Source organism: Dromaius novaehollandiae, chromosome 1 (genome assembly GCF_036370855.1).
Source record: "Dromaius novaehollandiae isolate bDroNov1 chromosome 1, bDroNov1.hap1, whole genome shotgun sequence".
NCBI lineage: Eukaryota > Metazoa > Chordata > Aves > Casuariiformes > Dromaiidae > Dromaius > Dromaius novaehollandiae.
In genome coordinates this window covers 176,853,520-176,879,092 of record NC_088098.1, presented here as the reverse complement: position 1 = coordinate 176,879,092, position 25,573 = coordinate 176,853,520, and the positions used below count along the sequence as shown (strand labels likewise).

At 34.9% G+C, this 25,573-nt stretch overlaps 1 protein-coding gene across 1 annotated transcript in view; it reads right to left on the bottom strand.

Annotated features, from left to right (window-relative positions):
• KLHL1 (kelch like family member 1) overlaps positions 1 to 25,573 on the bottom strand; it is a 257,056-nt gene that overhangs the window by 143,675 nt on the left and 87,808 nt on the right. Inside the window, exon 4 of the mRNA XM_026120882.2 lies at positions 13,662 to 13,858. Coding sequence (XP_025976667.2) covers positions 13,662 to 13,858 — 197 coding nt within the window. The remainder of the gene's footprint in view (positions 1 to 13,661; positions 13,859 to 25,573) is intronic.

Sequence of the window (25,573 nt, the reverse complement as noted above, 5' to 3'; positions counted from 1 at the left end):
CCACAGATAGAAGAAAATGAGAGGGAATGAATGAACAGTGCACATGAACAGAGAAGCTAGCATACATTGTCATTTCCTGTAATCTTTATTGATTTCTCTGTTATTTTACCTTTTTAGCTTTATTTTGCAGTCTTCAGTGACACATCCTCTCTGGAACACAGAATCATATTACTACTTCAGAGTGGCAAAGAGGTAAAAAGGACAACAGGGTGTATGGGAAGAGAGTGGAAACCAAAATATTTCAGAAAAGGAAGAAAAGAGGGAAGAGGAAGGAATGAGGGAGGGAGAAAGGGAGAGAAGAAAGGAAGAAAAGAGAGAAAGAAAAAAGAAGAAGGAAAGGGGAAGGGGAAGGGGAAGGGGAAGGGGAAGGGGAAGGGGAAGGGGAAGGGGAAGGGGAAGGGGAAGGGGAAAGGGAAGAGGAAGGGGAAGGGGAAGGGGAAGGGGAGGGGAGGGAAGGAAAAAAGGAAGGGAAGGGAAAAGAAGGAGGGGGAGGGGTGGAGGAAGAGGGAGGGAGAGAGGGAGGAAGGAAAGAAGAAAAAGAATGAATGAACTAGGATCTCCTTAATAATACTGGGAGATTCCAGAGGAAACAGGTATGCTGGGAAAGATGTTAGCCGGAAGAACGTCTTCATTTCATCAGTATATGGGTGAAAGAGATGGGGAGGCAAAGGATGAAACAATGCAATTCACTGGATAACAGCTACTATTCTTAGTCTTCCATTCTCAAGTATTTTGCCTGTTGATCATATAAAGATTGCATGTTGATCTTATAGGTTCTGTGTACATTCATTGTTTTTGTATCGGGAAAAGTTGCATGAAGAAAACTGATCTGTTGCAATTGATTAGCTGTTAATTAAGGATGTAACTCATCCTTTCTGACTTTTTAAAATAAAAGCATATGGTTTAGATTATTTAAAAATACATTAGTTTTATATGGCCCTCTGTAGGTGTCATCTGTTACAAAATCTTTAAAACTTTTAGGTCTAAATGAGTTACAAAAATGTAACAGTTTTAAAACATGAAGTGTTTCCATTCAAAAAAAGAAAAAGGAAAAAAGTTTTTTTTTTTCTGGTAAGAAACATTTCCAGCCAAATTAAAACAATACAACATTATTTAGTGGCAAGAAAAAAGAAGCATATTGAACAGTTGGTGGTGATGGTGGGGGAGATGCCAAAATAGCACCAGACAGCATGATGTGGCTAAAGCTCAATTTAATAAGTGGACCAACGCAAGGAATAAGCTGTGTCAGGAAAAACTTCACACTCCCATACATACACACCCACATAAAGTTGCAGTTAACTGAGGCTGGCCCCAGCTGTGAGCTGACACAGCTGAGCCTGGAGGAAAGGCTCCAGCTCTGAGACGGAGACCGGAATAACAATATGTCACCCCATCTCCTCCCAGCCCCAGGCCCCATCTCTATTACCAGGGAGATGTCACATGGCCACCAATCAAACCAGTGCATGACAATGTCATGAACTCCCTTTCCAGCAATTTCAAGTATTGTTCTTCTGTCACTCACTGATCTACAGCCTAAACAAAAGCTCATTGCACTCTGCTCTTGTGTGCACTGTGCTATCAGCCATGGATTATTATACTCAGATTCTCAGCTCCTGTTCAAGGCAAGGCTGTGAGGCTCCTGTGACAACAGTTAAAAACCTTTGAAAGTTTGCAGTACCACGAGAAATATTCTAAATGTGGGTAAAATAAAGTATTTAATGAGCCAGCATTCACAGCCATTCTCAGGCTCAGGTTGGTGTAACATGCTGATGACAGAAAGGCCCAACTCTTGTCTGTTAATCATGAACACTTTTAATGTAGCTTGAGGAAGTGAAAACATGCATCCTGCTGCTCTCCCGGCTTCAGTTAGGAAGCAACATGGCAGATGATGTTTTCTTCCAATATTCCTGTGTTATGATTCTCCGACATCTGTCACTATTGTGTTGAAGGGCACCATTGACAGAATGCTGTAAAGCTTCAGTTTCTAATAATGCTTCAGGCAAGAGCAAGTCTAACCTTTGCCCTGTACTGCTTTCTCTTTTCTGGCACTGAAAGCATCAAAAGAGATATCATTCTTTGATATCTCTTCTTTGATATCTGGTCTAATCACATTGTCCAGAATGTTATCCTTGTCGCCTCCCACTCCTTTTGTATTCCAGTCGGGCTAGCTCCTCTGCTCCGTGATCTCAGAAGCCCACTGAAAGCACTAGTGGACCATCTTCCTTAAAAGATCTATGTTCAATCCTAAAATAGTGAGAACACCAGACGGAAAATGCAGTTGCAGGATATGTCTTGCTTTCTGAATACCCCTGAACTGGAACTTCTTCGATACATACAACATTTTCAGAGAACATAGCCCTCAACTTCTAATTTTCTACTAAGAATACAATGCAAATATTGTAGAGTTTATTATATCTAGCTGCTCTTGGATAGCCTTTTGTGAAAACAAACAAACAAAAATCCCCAGTACGGGGATCCTCCAAACATGTCATATGTCCACGTACAAATGTTAGGTATTTCATTTTACTGTAGTTCGCAGATGCAAAAGCTTTGAACTTACAGATCCAAAATCCAGATTCATGCTAACTGATTTTAGGCATCCACCAATGCTTTTAAGGTTAAGAGTCTGCTTGCACTGAGATACATCTATGGTCAGTAATTTATTTATGCCTACAGTTCAGTGAGATGAAGTAGGATTTATAAATTGCTATATTCTTCACTCTAGATGCTGAGGTGTAGATCTGCTGACCTGACAGACAAACCATCACCAAACCCACTGAAGAAAGAAGAAAGATATCAGGGCACCCTTAATATGAAATGATATTTTTGTTAACACTCTGGAGCACAAGCATTAGCACAACAGGATACTACTGCTGCTGCTGACTATTCAGGTTTCTGGAACTAGAACAAACTTTAAAGACAATAAAACCATTGAAACAGGTGAGTCCTGCATGTAGCGTAAAAAGATCATTTAGATGAGAGTGCTACTTTTGATCCGCTCCCTAGAAATAATTCAGTATTCTGCTATACTAACCTTTTATTGTGTGGCACCTAAGCAATAAGATGGAGATTTCTGATGATAAGGAAGTCATCAGGTTGTGATTAATGCGCTATGGACTATTTGCTTAACTATTTTCCAGCAGATTTCACAGCATTTTACTACCAGCAGTTGTCTCCTCCATTTCTTATTAATTAATTTGTCGTCCATATGCTAGTTCTTGAAATGTTTTTTACTTTCCTCTTCTCCTACCGTGTCTTGATGAGTGGTACTGTAATATGCCATGTCACAGCTGTATAAAAGAGAACTTATAAAAAAGCAACACATTGTGTTAAGTGCTAGCTATTACTTGCAAACAAGCATCTTAAAAACACCAGAAGTATGAAAAGTGATCTATGAAGTACGAGCTCTTCTCATAGAAGAGTAAAAAGGAAATTGGAAGCAAAAAAGAGTCAAGATAATATGCTAATGTAATGAATTAAAGGAAAGTAATGTCCCTGCAGCCTATTAAAAAAGTAATAATATCAAGAGAACTAACTAGTCTGAGCTTGGTTTTGCATATAAAGATCAAATTTTATGTTTTGGTTGCAAGTAAGATTATCAATAGCATTTTGCGACTCTGGTTACCATTTCCACTGTTTCAGTCTTTTTCAGTTTTGTGTATTGTTTTAAACTGGTGAGCTGGAGAATATTCTAACCCTCAAAAATACATTTGCAAGTATGGCATAAGGGATATAGTATGTTCCCCCCCCCCCCCCCAGCCCCCTTTTCATCTTTGCATAGCTATAGCTGGCTATATTGTTGTTTATTGTAATTATTCTGGTTTCTTTAGATTATTTTCAACTTAATTTTACTTGTCCAAAGGATGCTAGGGATAAGATAAAATAGCTTAAAACAGTTGGAGTGCCAAAATAGCAATTTGTTGTTTTATCAATCAGAATTTAGCTAGATAAGTAAAGGAGACTGATTTCTGTAACTAGCATGCAATGCAGGCATAAGAAGCATTCGAAGTAGGGGCACAATTACACTTTCTACTCCAAGCTAGTGAATTAAAATTTAATCCCCCTGAAAGAAAAATATATAAATAATTTGGGGATAGGAAGCCATACTTCTCCATGTTCCATATGTCGAAATGTACAAGATAGTGTTTTTTCCAGGTATGCCCTGTCAGGTATAAGAGAAGAAAGAGAATTACTAATTTAGAAACAGTCTCAGAGACCCAATGATCAGCAAGGTTTTGACAGCATCTTCTCATAGTGGTACAGGAATAAGTAGTTTTCTAAATTGTATATGTAAGTTGTATATAATACGTATAACCTTTTATGGTCCATGATTTTCTCTATACTGATTATTCCAAATTTGTGATTAGAATCCACAAGGTACAAAGCCTACAATAAAATATTTACAGTTTTCTAGAGTTTGGTTTCAGATACAGATTAAAGATAGATATTTTAAAAGAAAAACTGCCTAATGCTATTGCTTTCCAAACAGTGCAAGTAGGATCCTGTCTGTCCAAGAATGTTATCTGAAGCAACATTTTAGATGCCTAACAAGGCAGAACTCCAAAAAATAAGTGATTCAGTCAATCAGAGAGGCAGGAGATCTCTTTTCAGGTCTCAAAGGGAGATCCTGAGATGTTGTTTACCTAAGCTTAGTCTTATAAAAACACTAAGATTAGGCAGACAGAATTCATGGCTAAGGAAAATCTGACAATCCACTACAGGATTATACTTGCCATGAGACTATATATATTTAATCAAAGTCATTCCTTCAGAAGTCTTCAGAATGATAATTTTTAACACTCCTCTCTCAAGCTGAAAAACATTTTTTATTGGATTATGTCCATATTAGTCATAGGTATATGGAGTTGTTCTGTATTCTGATTTAATGACACCGTTCTTTTTTTTTAACCCAACATATCTTAAGATCATTTATTACAGATTTTTACTGATATTGAACTTGAGTCAAAACCTCAAATCTTAATCTTAAACAGATGTTAAAACCCTAATTCACTTTTAAGTGTGTGCAAAGTGCACTAAAAACAATGCTTGCTATACTACAGTAGCTGGAATGTTTTCATGCAATCAAGTAATAAATTGTTCCTTGTAAGTAAAAACAAAAACACATTAAAAACCCCCAGATATATCTTGCTATGGATAGAAATGTCCTATTTTAAAAGTTATATCTTAAAAATTTCCCTCAAAATTATTTCCTTCTTTGCTGTAAGTGTTCAGAAAATAATATATTTTATTTTTAGACAAATAAATGTCCAGCAATATAAGTAACCTTCCACTGTTTGAGACAATCTTTTCCACAGTTGCTAGAGTCCTTCGATTATCACAATATTCTCTTAGGTGATTGGACAATTTTTAAATATGGCTTTTCAGGAAACAACAATAAAACACAAAGTAAAAGAAGTGAAAGAAGTTCTGTCGTTGTCTAGAGTGCCTCAAGTTTTCTCTGAACACTACCTATGCAAACAAAAAAACTATTACAAACACTATCCATTAAGTGTTGGATGCCATAAATTTTGAACAGAGTCTCTATAGGTCTTCTTGTAGATTTACGTTTGCTATTTGCAGTGCAAGTAGGATATTTTGTACAATAATATATTTTGGAAACGTATGCCTGACAAAGAATAAGAAGAAACACAAAATCACAGAATGCTTTAAGCTTTCAATATGTCATTGCTGACTTGCTGCTAACATGATACCAATAACTTGTTGCTAACAAAAGTAACCAAAATGTTAGCTCTGGTAATCCCATCTACTGTACATTGCTTAAAAAAAAAAAAAAAAAAAAAAAAAAAAAAAAGAGGCCAGAAATTTCTGAACTTTTGCTGCATGTTGTCCATGGATACAGCTCATATCTAAGACTATTAAAAATGTACACATGTACATATATTTCATAGAATCACAGAATAAGATTGGAAGGGACCTCTGGAGGTCGTCTAGTCTAACTCCCTGCCCAGAGTAGGTCTAACTAAATCAGGTGGCTCAGGGACATTTCCAGTCAAGATGTCAAGATCCCACAAACTCTCTGGCTTGTTGTTGTTTGAATACTGTATTACCTTCATGCTTAAAAAAAAAAAAAAAAAAAAAAACACAAAAGAAAGTCTAATATTTAATCGGAAGTTCCTGTGTTCCAGCTCATGTTTGTTACCTCTCATCCTATCACTGTGCTCCTCTGACAAGAGTCTGGGATGATCCTCTCTGTATCCTCCAATCAAGTAGTTATAGGCAGCAATAAAGTCTCCCTTAGCCTTCTCTGAACCGGCCCAACTCTCACAGCCTCTCCTCATACATCATGTGCTCCAGCCCCCTGAACAGCTTGCTGGCCTCCCCTGGGCTTGCTCCAGAACATCAATGTGTTTCTTGTACCAGTGAGCCCAAACTGGACACAATGCTCCAGATGTGGTCTCACACGTGCCAAATAGAGGTGAAGAACCACCTCCCCTGACCTAGCAGCCACACTCTCATTAACACAGTGTGGGATGCCTTTGGCTTTCTTTTCTGTTGGCTCGTGTTTAACTTGCTGTCCACCAGCACAGACCCCATGTCCTTTTCTGCTGAGCTGCTTCCTAGACAGTCAGTCCCCATCCTGAACTGGTGTATGGAGTTATTTGTCCCTAGGCTGCAGGTCTTTGCATTTCTCTTTGCTGAACTTCATGAGTTTCTTGTCAGCCCATTTCTCCAGCCTGTCTAGGTCCCTCTAAATAGCAGCCCAGCCCTCGAGCTGAGGACAGAAAATCTGCTTGAAACCAGGATAGCCTAGAACATCAGACAGACATGGTCAAATGTGTATGTTATCACTCACTGAAAAAATAAACTTCTTATGCGTGCCTATGAAAGGAAGAATGCTGTTATGGCATATAGTGTTATGGCAATGACAGTGCTACAAAGGATCCAACATCTACTTTACAAATATACGTATTCTTTTGCCAAAAGCCACACATTATTTTCTTAAATCAAGGTACAATCAACAAAGGCTTTTGATGAATCCTATAAAAGTGATCAAAACAAAGTATGATATGAAATTAATTGTTATCTGATCAGTGTTTAATTGGTCAGCTATTTTACATAGTAGAAATACAAATGATGACCCTTCATGTAAATCATGTTAAACATCCCATGTTAAAGAACTGTTAAAATGCAGTGAGTTTGCTTGCCTTACTTGATATCTGACCATAGGTATAGCCATACTGATACTGAAATAAACAATCAATGTCTAAATACACAGCAGCAACTCATTAACAATAGTCATCACCATATAAATAGCTTTCCAATAATATTTTTCTTAATACGATTATGGAGTATTGTTATAATATTTTTAATATTTTCAGGATAAGCTGCTGTAAATAGAACTAGATAGCAAAGGTTTTACAAATCATCCCTTCCCCACCCCACCAATTCTTACTGTGATTTGAAGTTTTAGCTGTGAAATCCTGTGACTCAGATAATAAACATAACTAATAACATGAACTAATACCAAGTTATTCCCCATAAAAGAACATTAATTTTTTTGTAAGGTACAGACCTTACATAAATTAAATGATTACTCCATTTGTACTATTATCAGAATTCTTAGTAAGTTAAAGGGCCTTTATCGAGTGAGTACATGTCAGTTAGATTACCTATGTGCTTATAATTAAGTCTGAATAATGTTTTGCTGTGTTGGTACTAATGACTCGTACTGTGTGAAGTTCAAGACTGCAGCTTAGAGAGACTAAACACCCTCAACATCCAGTTCATTCAATGGCACATGCAAGCTTTCTGCATCTCCTCAGCTTGGGACTGTAATATACGCTTAGGTCTTTTATATTTCTAACATTTTGACTGGGTTACAAAGACATCAATCATTTTATTCATATAAAGTCTTCTACTCATGGAATTTTTACTTATTGTCTTCCCGCTACTGAGTACCTCAAAGTAAATCAAAGATTCTCCGAGTTTCTGTTTAGAAATGAATTTGGAAGCTGTTGAGATAAAAATGTGGAACAAAGCTCTAGCATCTCAATAGTCAAATTACACTTTCAAGATGAAAAATGATCACTGAGGACTTGAGCAAATTATCCTGAAAGGTTGACAGATTAAATAGCTGCATTTATGAGGTGTTTTCATTATTCATTAGAAACATCAGACTTTGGCCATATAGCATGACATTGGGCTGCAGAAACTGGTAGTGTAAGTTGAAAAGTCACATGCTAAATTTTTGAACAGTACCTATATGTCAAAACACAGGCAGAATCATGTTCTTGAGGGATAAAACAGACCATAATCAGTACCCATAGCCTGATCAAGTAAGAGTAAAATTTGGAAGAGTTTCACATGCTTCAAGACCATGTGCAATTATCTATTTAAGGAACAATATGATTTACTTTTCCTATCTCAATATTTATTAGTGTAGAAAAGTAGTTGTTACAAGAAGGGCTAGAGGTATATCAGCCACACAGCTTATTAAATTAGCATGATCTATTATGAAATTTCAACAATAAACATTAAAGTAAAGTAACATACAGAGTCAAAATATAATAAATTATAAAAGGTTATATATTCTAAAAACATTGCATTCCAATAAGGTTGCTGTTACAATGTCAAATTAGACTTTTATTTTATAAAAAGACAGATAAGACCATACACTATAATTCTAATTTCAAAAAATGTAGCAAGCTGATAAGTTGCTAGCTTTGGTTAGTTACCTTCCCTACAAATGAAAGGCTTGAAAATTAAAAGAATAAAGAATAGCCATTCAAAATGTTTGTTTGAAGAACGTGTTGGCTTTAGTTCATTCATGTTTTCCACTTCGCTGCTTTTGTTATTTAAAAAGAGAGCAAACCTGTTTTTCACTTTAGTATCATATTATTCTGACAATAATATTCTGACAATAAATTAGGAAAATGAACTCCTCAGACATATGGCTAGGCAGATTGAAAACTTAAAGTGACAAGCTAGTTAAAAATCAAGACCATCACTAAGAAGTAGAGAAGTCTTAAACCAAAAGAGACATGGATATTTGGGTTACCATTTCAATTAGAAGATTCATTAAAAAAATATGGCATTGCAGTTTCATGCATTAGAAACAAAATACCCCACTATAAATCTGATAAACCTAAAACATGAAACCAGTCAGAGCATTTTTGCTCTTTTTTCTTTCTTCAAATGTTTATTTTATAATGTTGAAATTGAACATTCATTTATAAAAAAAGTAGAGAATGCAAAGTCTCCAGCTTTCATTGTTCACTAACTTTTCATGAATTCTACTTTCCTCTCCTCTCCAACTATCCTGTGACTTATTATTTGGCGACTGTATTTTCTGAAGGTTTTTCAAATGTTCTCTGGCTTTCCTTCACTGTTTTTCAAACCTGACATAATTCCCACTCTGCCCCCCTCTGCCATACATACATTTTCTTTTCTTTGCTGAAGTTTCACATTTCAAAAGAATAGTTTGAAATTTGACACTGAAGACTCGCTAAATACAAGGGATATTATGCCTCTACTTATGGAAAGGAATATATATCTATACATTTAGTAAGTTTTACTTCCCTTAGAAGCAATGAAGCTTTCTTCATGCTCAGCAATGAGTTTATATGTTTTGAAAAACCTGGTCACATTTGAATTAAGTCTGGAAGTACTTATGCCAACTACAAAAATAAATATTTGTTTTCATGGCTTCTCCAGATTTCAGGATTGGGGGGAATTGAAATCCTGTCTTTTGTGGCAAAAAACATGTTGGAAATGACATACCTCCTCAGTTCTGGAGGATCCTAAAACCCTAGTGGTGTGCTTATTAGCTGTGTGGTGTGCTTCCGTCTTCAACATAAAGACATTTCCAAGCTAGAATAAATTACTTTTCTTGCCCTCCTGATGTATTATGTGAAAACACAAAGCAAGCTGATATTTTTCTTTTATGAACAACACAGTATAACTCTCATTTTTTTAACTTATAAAATATCAAGTCTGTCACTTATTAGAAATTCCAAGGTAAGGTGACTGCTTTTGAAAAAATGGATATTAAAGCATATGTGGAGATTCAGTGAAGCAGACTGTTTTCATGGAAATATATTGATTTTCATTAAAATGCTATTGCAAAGACAACTGGGATAAAGATTGAATTTCTAATCAAAACTAATTGGCGGAAGAAAGCTGTAAGACATTTGCCAGGTATGGTGCTGTCACAGGGAGTTATCCTAGGCTCCTTAAATGAGTACGCCAACCGAGGACCATGGAGAATCATTTTATTTTTTGGTTTGGCTTTTGAGGTATCAATTAATATTTCACCTGTGTAATTAACTAGGAGGCAAAATTATTCCAAAAAGAGATATAACTTGACATATCTCGAAATTACTACACATTTTACAGCATATGACATACCTATAAATCTGTTTTTGCAAATTACTTCAAAAGCTTTGTCCTGTTCCCCAATTCCCTAGCCAATGCAGAATTTGTTGTTACTTTGGGATTTTTATCTTAAAAAAAAAAAGAAAACCCTTCATGGTTCAGCATTATTATTTCTGGTCAGCTCTAATCATAATTCTCTATGGCAATATAGTCAGTAGAACAAAAATGATCAGCTGGATTTTGACAACTGTAATGTAATATGGATGTAATATTTAAGATACATAAGATGGGGTCAACAGGAATTTCTCGTGCTTAGTACCAAGGAGATATTTTTGTAGACACAAAGAACAAGAGGAAAGGTGTATAATTTCAATCATTACCATCACTGTTACCTTACTTTGGGGACATGCATACTAATATTGCTATTTGTAGTCTACTAAAAAAAGTTTGTTTTGATAATTAAAGTTATAGAACTGGCTGTTCAAATAGTCAGCTATAATTCCCTATTCATTGAACTGACATGTTATTAAAATACTCCCATGTATTAGTGTTAGAAATCCAGAAAGAAACTCAGTTTTTCTAGAGATTGAAAAACATATAGAAATAAATCATAATATTATTTAACTTTTAGAGTTCTCTCAAACACTATCAAAGATTTCTTTCCAAATTTTCTCCCTTACAGGTGCTTGTCATATATCAAAGAGATTACTTGATTTTATGACAATTCTTCAGTTCATATGAGAAATGATTTAAGTTAATATTTAAGAAAAATGGCTAGGGAAAATTCACGTTTCACACGGTTCAAGTTTTTGAGAAGAAAAATGATCTTTTTCCTACAAAGCAGACACAATAAGTGCATTTAAAGTTGCATTCATTAATCCATTATTCTGTCTTTATATCAGAAACTTTTAAAATGAGTACTTATTTTATAGGGGTTACAAAGAATGTTAAACTTATTCAAGCAAAATATGACACAAAATACCAGAGCAAAGGGAGTACCATTATTTCCCATTCCCAACAGTCATTTTGCAATGATACCTTGAAGAGGAATCACAGAGTCAAAACTTGAGTTGCATCACTTCCAACTCTTAAAGAAAGCACCCTGAAAAGCTTTTAAGAAAGGGCCTTGAAGAAGCATGAGAACTTTTTAAAACAAAGATTTCCCCATCCGTTTTTAAGGAGAGTTTCCCCGCAAATCCTCTGGGTAAGACAAAGGGGGAAAAAAAAAAAGTTTGTACACAAATCTCCTCTTTGCCTATACCTTAAGTTTGCTCTCATCACCATCCATACAGTTCCTCTGGAGTCTGCGGGAATAATCTACCCCTTTTTTCTTTTTTTATCTTGGAGACTGTGCATCTGCTTCTTGCTCTTCTCAGCAATCTCCTACCCTTTCTTCACATCACAAGGTCTCAGCTGCTGTCCCCCCACCACCACCCTGATATAGTCTATCTACTGTGCAGACACATCTCAGTGCAAGAACATGAAGCCTATAAAAATATCAAGAATTATGAAGCTAGATTTTAGGATTATGTTTTCACTGGGTTGGCAGTTTAAGCACGTTCAGAAAAAATATTATAATTGCATAATGAATGGTTGTTTGCCATTCTTGAGAAGATAAGCATGACTATCGTGCATGCTTGCAAATGTAATTGTAGTTGCATCAGAATTTGGGTTTATTCTACAATCTGTCATTAAAAAAGAAAATCAGCTTATTAATTACAACTGACTTCCTTTTGATCTTCCTTTTTTTTGGCAATTTTCTCTTTATGCATAACTCAGATTTTCGATCCGAGCATTAAATCCCATCCTACAATATATAACATACCTATTATCTTAGAAATGGGCATAGAATTAACTTTGTGATGGACTAGATAGTGTCAGCCGCAAGTCTTTGAATGTACTATGATAAGCAATTTCATGAACCCTAAAAATCTTTCAAGAAATGGTTTTAAAGAATGAGGAAACTTTTTAAAGTCAAGCTTTTTCCTTACTATCTTTTTTTCCTTTTCGTTACTCATTATATTGCCTTCCCCTCAAAAAAATCAAAATGATATGCCAATCTAAGAAAGAAAAAGAATTTTGATAAAGGGGTTGATTTTATTCTTACAAATATCATATCCTGTTCACTATTTAATGCAGTACTGATATATTAATGCTATATTTTAAGGTGTAGAGACCAAGGTTTGCTTGTGGCTCCATTTTAGTTACGGGTTTGAGTTTGAGTTAGCAACTGTAAGCACTCTTGTACGATTAGTAGAGAAAAATTAGCAATTAATCTCATTCTAAAATATATCAGATTAATCCTGCTCTGACAGCGTATTTCTCTTCACTGATAATAGAAGAATGTTAAACTGACTATTTTGGTCTTAGAAGATTAGTTTTTACTTGTCTAAAATCAGGTAAAATTAAAACCAGCCAAAGAACTAGCTCCATAAGTGTAAAATGGATACAAATACTTCAGCTGCAATGGTAAGTAAAACACAATTAAACCTATGAATTACAATATGATTTTAGTTATGCAAAAGAATAACTGTGTACTTTACAAATAAAATAAGGCTGTAACTGCTAGACAAGCCAAGCAGATTCATTGAAACATGCTGTATTACTTCACTAATTATTTCAGTCTAGACTATAAGGGATCATTATTTCTCTAAAATGATAGGTGATCTATTTTTTATGTAAGCTTAATTTCATGACTCAGATGTTTTCAATTTTGTCAAACCATGCAAAATTAAATGGCTACAGATATGATTTAGTTTCTGAGTAAGTAACATTTTTGCTTCATTGATTCTGATTAATTTTTACTATTAATGTCACACTAGCTCTGTCGAGTATAATTGGAGAAATTTAAAATATTGTCAGATAAAACTCATATCTTCAACTTTCTGTCTTAGTCTAGTCAATAGATGAACTGAAGGAGGGATAATGGTTGAGAAAAAAAAATAGGTTCCCTTGATATCATATTGCAGAACAATGACAATTACAAAGCCCTAAAGCCAAACAAAAAGAAGCAGTGATTAAAATGAAGTATACCAAAGTCTTAGAAATACTTTTTACTAATATCACCTGTATGTGAACATGCATCTAATTAAGCCACATACTGTTCTAACTGAACAGTTAGTGTCTTCATCATACTAAGCAAATTCTTATAACCTCACTGAAGTTCAGAGGTGTTATCACTCCTATGGCTTCAAAGCGGCCACTTGTAAAATGAAATATAAGAGAAATGGCAGGATTTCCAGCTCAGAAGTAGCAAGATATCTGTCACTTAGAAAAGAAACAGAAGATTCACAAATCATAATTTCAGTATTCTAAAACTGCCTTACCATGGTGTAGTTGTGAGCCACCTTCATAAGCTCTGTGCATCCTTGTGCATCAGCAAATGCTCGTATTCCCAAGCAGTTGGATGGGTGCAAAAGCTTCATTAGAAAATGGCAGCAAACTTCTACTACTTGTGGGAGCTGGAGGAGGCAGGCAGCTGCCAGAAGATTTTCAATGGTGTCTTCTTTCAACTCCAGGCAGCCTAAAAAATAGATTGATACACACACAAAGGTGTTTACTTGGTATTTACAAGACATACGGTATCAAAAGAACTTTTAGAAATAATGATAGCTCTATATAAACAATTCTATGGAAAAAAACAGAGAAAGATGATTAGTCTCTCTGAGTGGACACCTCAGTGGCATGAATGTCATGTATTAGTAACATTTGTATTGAAAGTACTGTGAATTCAGACATATAAGAGGGATATGAGAGAGATGGAAATGTGTTGAAAGAAAGAGGAGACTTGGGAACATCAGTTTTGTTTTTATAATGAGACTAAAATCTGAATGCGTATGTGAATATCACCTAGGTTGTGCTTTTTGCACACTGAAATTGTGTAAGAAAAGCCATTATCTTCTGTGGTACAGAGCAAAACTCACAGACATTTACCTGCTGCAAAGACCCAGAACACTGGCTAACACAGTATCACTAAAAACATATAACTATCTTCCAAATGGAGCTTAAAACCATCAAACTTCATGAAGTTTGTCTATATTGTGACTTCGGGATGAATTTCACTTAAATAATACTTGACAAACCTCTCATAACATATAATTCTTCCACAAGACTTTATAATAGGTCAAAGAGCATATATGGAACTATGATATTTATCTTCCATTAATTAATACTTTAATACATTATATTTAATTTTGTGATTTTATAGGTCGTTATCCTTACCTTGGAAACTAATATACTTTTTTGATAAATAAAAGATAAAATAAAATAAAATAAAATAAAATAAAATAAAATAAAATAAAATAAAATAAAAGTCACCCCTTTTAGTGAGGAGTGTCATTCCTTGTCATCATCCCCCCTCCCCAAAAAACAGTCATTTTTTAATTCTTTTTTTTCATGATCTCTTACATCAATAACTTAAAGAGATTATAAATTAGAGATCACAAGGATGGCAGGGAAGACAGGAAAAAGGAATAGGAAATGAAAATATGCAAGTATAATATAAATTGTAAGAAACTAATACTTTGATTTTATTTTGCTGTGCTTGGAAAAATCATTTCAAAATATAAGACGATTAAGTGTATATACATCTTTCTGTCCAAAGTTATATAGTTCAACTGTTAGATAAACTTATGCTTTTCCCCATACAAATTTTGTGTTTGCTGTCATATAAAGAAAATCTACAAATCTTAATAGTTCCATCACATGGCATTGAGCAGTTCTAAAATACTCTACTTCACAGCAGAATGACATTGAAAAGAAAAGCTGCTTTATACTGCAATACCAAAACCAAAATACAAAACCATAACACTGAAAGCAATATCTGACCTTTTCTCCTTCTTTCCTTTTATTTTTATCAGGCACTTTCAGTATAAGGTGGAAACTAGGAAATTAAACTTTACCAGATTTAGTTAAAATACACCCACTGACTGACTAGTCTAAGAAAAAAAAAAGAAATAGGAAAGCCAACATTGGATTAAGAACACAAAACCAAAACTTTTGAACTATCATTCCAAACACAAATAGCTGCTTCCTACAAAGGAAAACAGATAATCTTACAAATATGACTTAAAATTAAATTCATATTTGTTGGAGGATCATTCTAGGGCAAAGCACATCTCACAGGAGGCATTTAGAAAGTATTCAGCAACTTTCCCAAGCTGTTCACAAAATTTTCTTAACAAAATGCCATTTGCCTGAAGTTGAAACATTTGCTTACATTGTATCCACCAAACAAACAGAAATGAGTTTTTGCTTTTTTAGACATAAAAGGAGTTTAGACCTTGATGTTTCACTATAATACTGAAAATCTATTTCTTCCATAGAAAAAAAGAGAAAATGCCTATTTTTTACTCCAATGTGAAGTAAATTACAAAAGTTATCATGAAATGGAACAGTTGTGCAGACAAGGCCACTGACTATAACCATCATATTTAAATATCCTATCACACACATACAGTCAATGTATTCAACACAGGTACAGATTTATACTAGAACATTAATATTATTTCTGTTTACATATAATTCAATATTTGCAAAAAAACCTATGCATTTTTTATTATCACTTAATATATTATTTATATTTCAAATTAAGGATTGTGGATTAGTGTTTGCTGTAACAATTACTTCAGAACAACAGTTCTACTTATCTCTCACTTCAGTACTTTGTAAACTGTCCAGGAGCACAGCATTATTGGTATTCCTTGAGTAGGTGGCTTCAACATAAAAGAACTACCATTGAACCTACTTATAATATTAAATCAGAATTCTCATGCAAGTATGTCTGTATATGTCAGTGTCTGTAGTACTTCAATGCAAGAATTTCTGAGAAGAGCATTTTACACAGACAAGTTTTTGCAGACAACATATTTTGCAAAGGTTAGAGGATCAGATCAAGACAGTGCTTATTCAGTGCAATTTCAGTGCTTATTCCCTGCATATTTTTATGCATCTATTAATATCACGTTGGTTTCCCTTTGTGTCATTCTGACATTTGCTTATCATTTCTGTCCACCACACATTTATGCAATATGGTCAGAATGCACTGTCGGTGGTTGATTGTCAGCTGAATCGTATATTTTACAATGACACTCCCGGATTTGCTGCAAGATTGCAGGTAATCACTGGCCCAACACACTGCTCATTAAATAGAATATAGGTCCACTGTGTTGTGTGAAAGCTATCAAAAGATAGCTTTGTTCAGGACAAAACCTATCCTCCTAGTACCAAAAGAAAAAAAAATGTGCAAAACAGCTGTGAAAAGTACATTGACTGAGAAATGTGTTGATGGAAACAAAAATAGAAAACCACTGTTTCAGATCTGCTTTTCTCATACACTATTTATCTATCAATAAAGAGGTCAAAGAAGCGTCTGGCTTTTGAAGCTGGTCAAGACAACAATCTTCTGAGAATGACAGGAGGATTGAAAGAATCCTTGCCCTTTATGAAGAAAGGTAATAGCATCCCAGCTCAGCTTATCACTTAATGTAGCCTTAGAAGAAGAACCTAAAGGCAACAGTTGAAGCTACTTCAATCTATTTATATCAAAATTGAAGATATTTTCTGTTAGCTACAGGGAAAGCTTGGGTATTACATGGATTAAAATTACTGTAAGACAATGAAAATTATTATCTATTTTATAAATTATGTATTTCCTTGTATAACCAACATGACCATTCTGAATGAGGTCCTTTGGATTTTTATGAAAGTGTGTGAAAAAATCCCTGCCTTACAGATTAAACTATGTAACTATGGAACATACAATGCCTTTGAGGCTATCTGGAGATAGGAATACACTGTAGCTTGACTTATTTTAACTCAATTCATAAACACCAACTTGCTACTTAATATAGGTAGGATAAAAGCCAGAAAATTACATTCACCTAGAGCTAAAGAGAATTTTATTGCTCTTCTTCTTTCTTTAAGTGCTGTTTTATCCTGCTTTTTCCTTTTTCTTTTTTTTTCTTTTCCTTCCCATAAACTTCATAGAAAGTAAGATAGGGCTTTCCAGGATCCTGGTTTTACAAATCATTAACTTCAATGGCAAGTAGGTACCTAATCCACTTAAATGCTTTTTAAGTCTTACTTATCTTCATTTTTAAACATCAAGACATCCTCACAAGTTTGGCCATAAGTGCTGCATTGACTTTTATAGAATGGTGCTATTGATATTATTATGTCTCTAGGATATAAAGTGTTTTAGCACGGTCAGAGTCATGAAAAAAATTGTTAAAATGCTCAGTATATATGTGAACTCTTCAGGCAGTTTCATACTGAAAATTAGAAGATCTAAGCATCTAATCAAAAATGTTTAAGAGCCTATCCAAAGGGATATTAATATTTAGTTACTGCTTCCTCAAATCACACCCCCCTCAAATTTTTATGCAATAAAGAACTTGTGAAAGCACTCCAGCCTAAGCAAAACAAATTAAACAAAGCTTAAAATCTCGTTTTGTGTTACATTAATTAGGATGAAAAAAGAATGATAAAAAACAATCAAAATAACTTTAATGGATTCTAATTGTTATTCTAAAGTATAGTTATTTTTATTTGTGACAAATTTTATGTGCATTGATTATGTAGAAATTAAAATGCCTATCTTTAGGATGTATCCTTATAATGAATACATAAATTTTATTACCTTATTATGAGACTTGAAGCACAAAGAATATATAAAAGTTCCCTGGTCTCTTCATTCTTTTGCTAATTCCCCTTCCAAGTTAAAGGGGCATGCTTCTTATTTTACTCTACCTTTTACTTATATTCTTTATTCTTTTCTTTATGCCATGCTTTTACAACTAATTTCATGTATAGGGAATCATTGCATCTTTGAATGCCTTTACAAGAAATTAACAGGATCAGCGCTTGAGCCATGGGACTCAGCTTCCCACAGACCAATAGGTAGGAATATGAGTATGGTGAACCACTCAGCAGGCCTTGCTCACTTGCTCTGTGCATGAGCAACAAATGTGAATGTGTAAGCAATAACACATGGTCATACTTATTTACCACATGTGCTCAGTAAGATCCTTCTCTCTCTGGTAGATAATTACTCTGCACACTCATTCATTTATACACAGATCCTTAAGATAGCTGTGAGTAAGGGGGCACCTGTGAAGTCATGAGATTGAACAATTATGAAAAAAAGATTAAATGAACTCCTTTTAGCCAGGTGTTTATCTTTTAACTTTCCCATTTGATGTGTCTTCATCAGTTACGTTGCAGTTTCGAAGAGTCTCTGAACAGTATTCTTTCCATAGGCTGACCATAATGTGGGCTTGTAGTAACAACTTTTCTATTAGGTCTCCATTTTCAAAATACAGTAAATGGTCATATCCAGATAATATTTATTCGGAATCTGGACAATAGATGAATTGCTTACAATTCTGGTTTCACTGCAAGAAGAAATTTTTTTCTTTTCTTTTTTTTTTTTTTTTTTTTTTTGAATCTAGAAGCTCAAGACTAGAAAACACTTATGAAGAAAAGATACTATACTTTATATTGCTATAATGGTTTCTTTTTCATATTGCTTACCATTAATCTTACCAAACCTTAGGTATCAGCCAGGTAGTCATCTATATCTGAGCTCATCATCTTGGGTTTCTTTTTATAGTCCATGGAGGGAAATAGGACGTTTTAGAGCAGTATTCATCTGCTGTGTTTTAGTTACTACTTTAGGACTCTTAGGAATCATTCCCCAAGAGTGATTATTTCCTGCTATTTACTCTAAATGAAGCACCTTCACTTAACTTGTTGAGACACTGTTTATATTTATATTTGGTGATATGAATTCAGTCCATCTGCTCTCAAACGCACAGTACTATAATCAAGTATGTTTGCGTATCAGGTAATGCAGTGTCTGAAAATGCTTTACAGTCTGTAACACTCTTTTGGGTACAATTTTGATTATCATCATCTCTGTTATTGTCAACTCCTGGCAGTGATATCATATACAGTAAGCAGCTTTTATGACATCCGTGAAGAGCAGCCAACGTAGAATGCATTAAGAACGATTTTATCTGTCGCAGAATGTGCCTTAGCCTCCAGCTGTTTTCTGAAGTGCATGTTAAGGTTTTGATTTTGACCAATGCCTTAAAAGATAAACTGCCTAAGCCTCAATGGCTTAGGAACTCCTTATTGTATTATCTCCCACACTTTTCATAAAGATTAAATTGTTTTCAGAAGGGAAAAAATGATAGACAGTATATTCCCTATACAGAGGCTTCTCAAGATCACACTCTCCTCCTTTCTCTATTAACTATTTGTGGCAGACCATGGTCATCAGCTGCAAGTGAGGCAGGCAGGCACTCTCTGTTTTACATGGAGTTAATTACTGCCTGCCAGAGTAATTTGTGTTTATTTCTTACAGTCTTGCATCAGCAAAAAACTCTCAGTAGTAAAAGTAAAAAATATCAGCAAAAAATCAGCAAGGCATCTGTTTTTTTTTACCAAAGATATTCAAATTAACAAATACATACATATACATTACCTCCCAAATGAATAGATTCCCACGCAGATAGTACAATTTAATTTGGGGAGTAAAAAATAGGAAGCGTTCAATCTTTGTAGTATCAGACTATTCATTTTTAACATGATTATCAATCCAAAACAAAACCAGATACAAATGAGCCAACAAACAAAGCATGTATAACTCACAGATGTGCCTACTTGAAGGGGGTGATGAATCATTTGAATTTTTGGCAGCCATTTTGGTATCAGCCATCCTTCTATAAAAGAATTGTTAACCCATATCACTTAATTAAGAAAATCATTTTTTCTGGAAAAAAAATTCCTATCCTGTACAACTCACTCTTTCATCGTCTTTAACTCCAAATGAAACTGAGTCATCTGATCAGAACAGATGACTTTCTGTTCATATCACATCTCTTTTTTAATCCTTGTGGGTAAAATTCACCTTGTGAAAAGGGCAGCTTATTTTAATCCCTTGTTCTTCACACAGAAGAATTTAAATGATCTTCTAATTAATTTCAGTTTACATTTCTATGAAATAGTCTTTCCAAAGCAAAAATATTTAAAATTAGGAGAGCATTCAACATAAATATATTACTTTGGACTATGATATCATACTTGATTACATTGCCAGCTATGATACTAGTTTTTAAGCTTCTCACTACCGGACATGAAAATTATGGAAATTCATCATTTCAAATCCTCATTTCCATTTGAACTTTATCTTGTGGAAGTATTATGTGTAAGAACACTTCTTTCATAAATTATTCTATAGCTGTAAAAATATGTAGTTTGACAAAAACGATAAAGCAACTATCATAGGAATATGAGAATTCTGATAAATAAAACATCTTCACTCTTAAAAAAAAAAAAAAGTAACATTATTTAAACCCTTACATTGCTACATCTTTGTTTGTGTAAGCTGCCTAAACAGGCCTGATCACATGCTCTTTGGAGTGTACTGCCAAAGTCCAGTCTATTTCAATGGTGCAGAAAATTACAACATTGCAGAGTGATAAGCAAATCCGATTAACAAATTAAAATTCCCCCTGAGTGGGAATCTTCTTTCAAATGTCTCTCTAAAGATCGGAGAAGCATCATTAGCCAAAACATACCATGACATACAGTAGTACCTTTCCATCTCTTGGTCTGAGGAAAAAAGCTCCTGCTGTATAAGTGAAATATCCGGACCATGTGCTTTTAAAGAAAATATTTCTGCTTGCTTAGAAATATCAGCTTTTTAGAGACAGATATTAAACTGCTATTTTCTGTTTATGAAACAACTGCCATTCATGTGTCTTAGTTCACCTTAGGTGTTTGAACTTTGTCACATATGCCTGTAAGATACACATACAAATAATACGGGTATAAACAAAAATTTTCAACTAGTGAGTCTAATCTTCCTAAAATCTCCTTCCTATAGGTGGTATTCCTAAGACTGCACCATCTTGGGCTTCCAGAACTATATCATGTGACCCACCTTGCACAAGTCCTTCTGCTACAATCAAGACCACACAATGCACATCCTTAATGGTACTGTATATTAAAAAATAAACCAAACAAACAACCCCCCCCCCCCCATATCTCACTGAGATACAGCCTTTCAATTACACCAAATACAATCAAGCCCTGCGCTTTGCAAAAAAAAGAAAAACATCTCAAGGACAAAGAGTTTCAGCTTGCAGGTTTGAAGACAGCAGTATTCTATTCTCTGTACGTCTGAAACTGGCTCAAAAGCAGGAATACTCACCTCTGCCAGAATTAGCTTCTCAGGCTAAGGTTTGGCAGCTTGTTCTACAGTAATCCTGTAGCACTGAGCAGTGCAAGTTCACATTTAGAGAACAAAAGGTTTACATACATGGAGGCATCAGTTGCCAACAGAAGATTTTTGCTCATGAGCCCACCATAGGGACTAATAAAACTCGGATTCCTTTGCCGGGAGAAGTGACTATGCTAGTATTCTACTCTGTGGGTATTCTTCAGCAGTCACCATATGATGGGCACTGTTAGGGAAAAGAAAGGGGACAGAAATCTATTTTAAGATCCAGGGACAGGAGCAGAGAAACACATGAAAGGTGGGGACCTCTTTCATTAGTTGCCATCATGATTTTTGTGAAATTTCTGCTTTCTTTTGGAACCGTGGGTTCACAGCTAGCTGGCTGAGCTCAGCAGAGTGGATATGGGCATACATCACTGCAGGAACTGCAGACAGAAGCACACTAAAGTGGTAGCCCATGTTGCAGTAGCTTTGCTGATCACTTCTGAAGCTGTTTAGGCAACAGCATGGCATGAATCAGGTGAAAGCAAAGTGGGATGGCACTCCACTTAAAGGAACTGTCTCATTTCCCAGCCGGGTGCCATATTAACATGCAGTGCTGGTTTATTCCCTCTTTTGTATTGGAAAACTTTGAACACAGCAAGGAACTGTTCACAAAACAAGCCATCTCACAATGCACTCAATCTATCTGCTCTCTTCCTTCAGGAGGATTCCCTGAGTCTGCCTGGAATTTTTCTTTCTGACTTCTCAGCAGTAGAAGATTGTGCCACAATAAAAGGACAGACAGTCATTAGCTATCTCTCCATAGTATAGTCATCTTGATCACGCTGAATACTCCAAAATTTATGGGTACCAAGTTTGGAGCTTTCCTCCAAGCAATCCTTAGTCCTGTAGTTATACTGGAAGACACTTGGGAAGAAACTTTGTACTGAACACATGGGAAGTATAGCTGGTAATTTCATCCAGAAATACTCCTTGGTAGTGCACTAAAGCTTTATTGATGAATAAGGAAGATGTTCATGAAGCTGTAGAACTGTGAATCTTGTCAATTGCTTCAGCACAACTAGAAAATTTACACTGAACAAAGGTACATATGACTTTGAATGTTTAGTCAATGCAGAACATTCATGGAAAGATAATATGAATGATGGTTTTGGAGAATATCAGATCACTAGCACAGTCATGCCCACTTCCTGAATTGGAGGAACTCTGACAAGCAAGGTTTCTGTGGACAATTGCAACTCTTTCTTTATTGACGGTGATTGCTGAAAATGAGTTGACGGCAAGTACCAGCTCTCTGAAGAGAAACTCACAGGTGAACTTCCATATCTAGAAGTTCTGCTCATTCGAGGTCTATCATAATCTGATACCACTTGTGACCAGATTTCTGTATTCTTCATTATGCAAAGGCTAACAAAGGCAACAGTCTTCCAGATCAATCCAATTATCTTAACTGTTTATTTATTTATTTTTCTTTTGCCGTCTCATCCCTCTGCCAGTGTTCCTGGCACAACGGATCTCCCCATCTGAAGTGAACAGCAATCCACAAGGGCTCACTCTGAGAAAGTGAAAAGTCAACCAGCAAACACAGGGCTGTGCAAATGTAAAGTGACAGCAGCAGGTAATATTACAAAAAGTGTTAGACAGAAGTAGTCCATATTCACAGGGATCTCTGATATGATCCCATGGAACGAACAACTCCTGAGCTTCTCATGCATGACATAAAGGGCTCAGCGTGCCATACAGGCAGGGGCAAAACCTATCAGGATATGCACAATATCAGAAGCCACTCCAGGTATGGATCACTCACAATGTGGTGAGCGTGATCTTCAGGGGAGTAGCCTGAAAAATTGTAAACAAGCTACTCTGACCTAAGAGCAAGGGATTGTTTCTTTGAGTCTTCGATATTCATAAGGCCTTGTGTTAATCCTAAATTAAACTTCTCTGGGACTGTCCTTTAGACCTGAGGCCAGCTGGATTAGAATGGCCTGTGGTATACTCTAAACTCTGTGATCCTCCAAAATATGATGGTCACATCCAAACCGCTGATTGAGGAATGATCCTGTGGCTGTGAAAACCCTGGGCTGTGTGAAGGAATAGTTTAGAAGACTTAGTTGGCAAAGATCAAAACTATGCTAAGGGTCATTTATTAATATATACAGAACTGAGCTTCAGTGATCAAAAAAATGACACCCAGAACAAAAACAAAACAAAACAAAAAACCCCCCAAAACACTAAACCCCCCAAACTTCCCTGGAAGTGTTTAATTAATGAGGCTTCTGCTCCAAAGGAACCTAAGGGTCCTTGTCCTTAAAGGTATTTTCTTTCTTGCTATATCAGCTTGGTCTACATTACATGTTTTACTAGATATAACACTGACAGAGAGGACATTTGATATGCCTTTAATCAAAAAATCCAAAGATTAAAATCAAACTAAGAGTCATGCAGCAGAGCTTAATGCTCTTTCATATAAGATCCATGGTGTTTTTTTTTTAATAGTCATAAACAAATCAAGGACTTTTTTTCCTATTAGTTAAATGGGGTTTTTTTTCAGTTTCATAAATGGTATGAAAGCACTAACCTATTCTTCTGAACACTGCTAGAAACACATACTTATTAAATAGTCTGACATAGGCTGACCAGAACTTCAGGATTCGGTAGTAACTGCAAAGAAAGACTTCTTGAAACTTAAATTGAAATTTAACTATAATTGAAAATAATGAAAAATCAAGTTCTGAGATGAAGAAAGAATCATGACCTAAGGAAAATGAGTTAAAGAAATAGTCTTATGTATTACTGCTTATCTTGAACTCTAACAAGATTAATGAACACATATCCATGTATCCCATGGCACTAGGATCTCAAACTTATATTTTCTACAATCAATCCTCTTGCTGCCTGAGAAATGAAACATACTTCTTGTATAACCATTATACATAAATGTTGGCTTCAGAGTTCCTCAGCAGGCTTACATAAAACATTCAGCAGACAGGCAAAAGAGGAAATTTGGTTTTGTTTTAAATTATAGTTCTGTTAAATCACAGACTAAATGTACTTGCTTCATTTCAAAGAACCAAATGCAGCAAAGAGAAAGTAGATGTATGTATTGAACTTACATATTTTCTACTCGTCAAATACGTTCTTCACTGTAAAACTCATTAAGATTAATGATTAAACTTTCTTTAAAACATAAAGTGAAAAAACCCTCCACATTGTAATTTACAAACCTATGTAATTTACAAACCTACAAAGCACAGGGGTTTGAAAAAAAATAATCTGTAATAAAACTGGAGGGGTTCATAACTCTAGACAAATACCAACTGCAATGTTAATTTTTCTTTTTTATTTATGATAGATGGTTAATTCCAAGACAGTCAGAACACTACTTAGAGGCAATTGTCTGTGAAAAAGAGACATGAAAGCTGCAGGTAACTAAAATAACAAACATATCCTTGCAGTAGAAATTATATTATATGAAAATGAGTGAAACTATATGAGGCATTAAATGAAAGCATGAGCATACAGAAACTGTAGAGATGGCACTTAGGGAGTTATGATAAATATATATGCATATATTACAAAGATTATAATGAACTAAATTTAAGAATTTCTTTCATAAAACCATTTTTCAATGCATGCTTTTTTTTTTTTTTTTTTTTTTTTACTGCTGACTACTTTACAACTGCCTACTTGAGGTTTTGAAAAAAGCGGTCTTGAATCAATAGCAAAAAAGTGTCCTCACAGACAAAATAATTTCATAGTTTAAACATATGAAAATTTTCACTAAATTTCATGTCAATCAATCTGTTATATATATAACTATTATTGTCATTTCTTTGTCTGATACAGGCATGCATGTGTTTTATTATATAGTCTAAAGATTTTTAAAGGCTTTTTCTTGTTTTAAGTATGACTTTAGCTGAAAGTCATTTTTCATTAAATCTGCTGAGTTGCAAATGCAGTAAAAACCTAATACAGACTATTGATACTGAA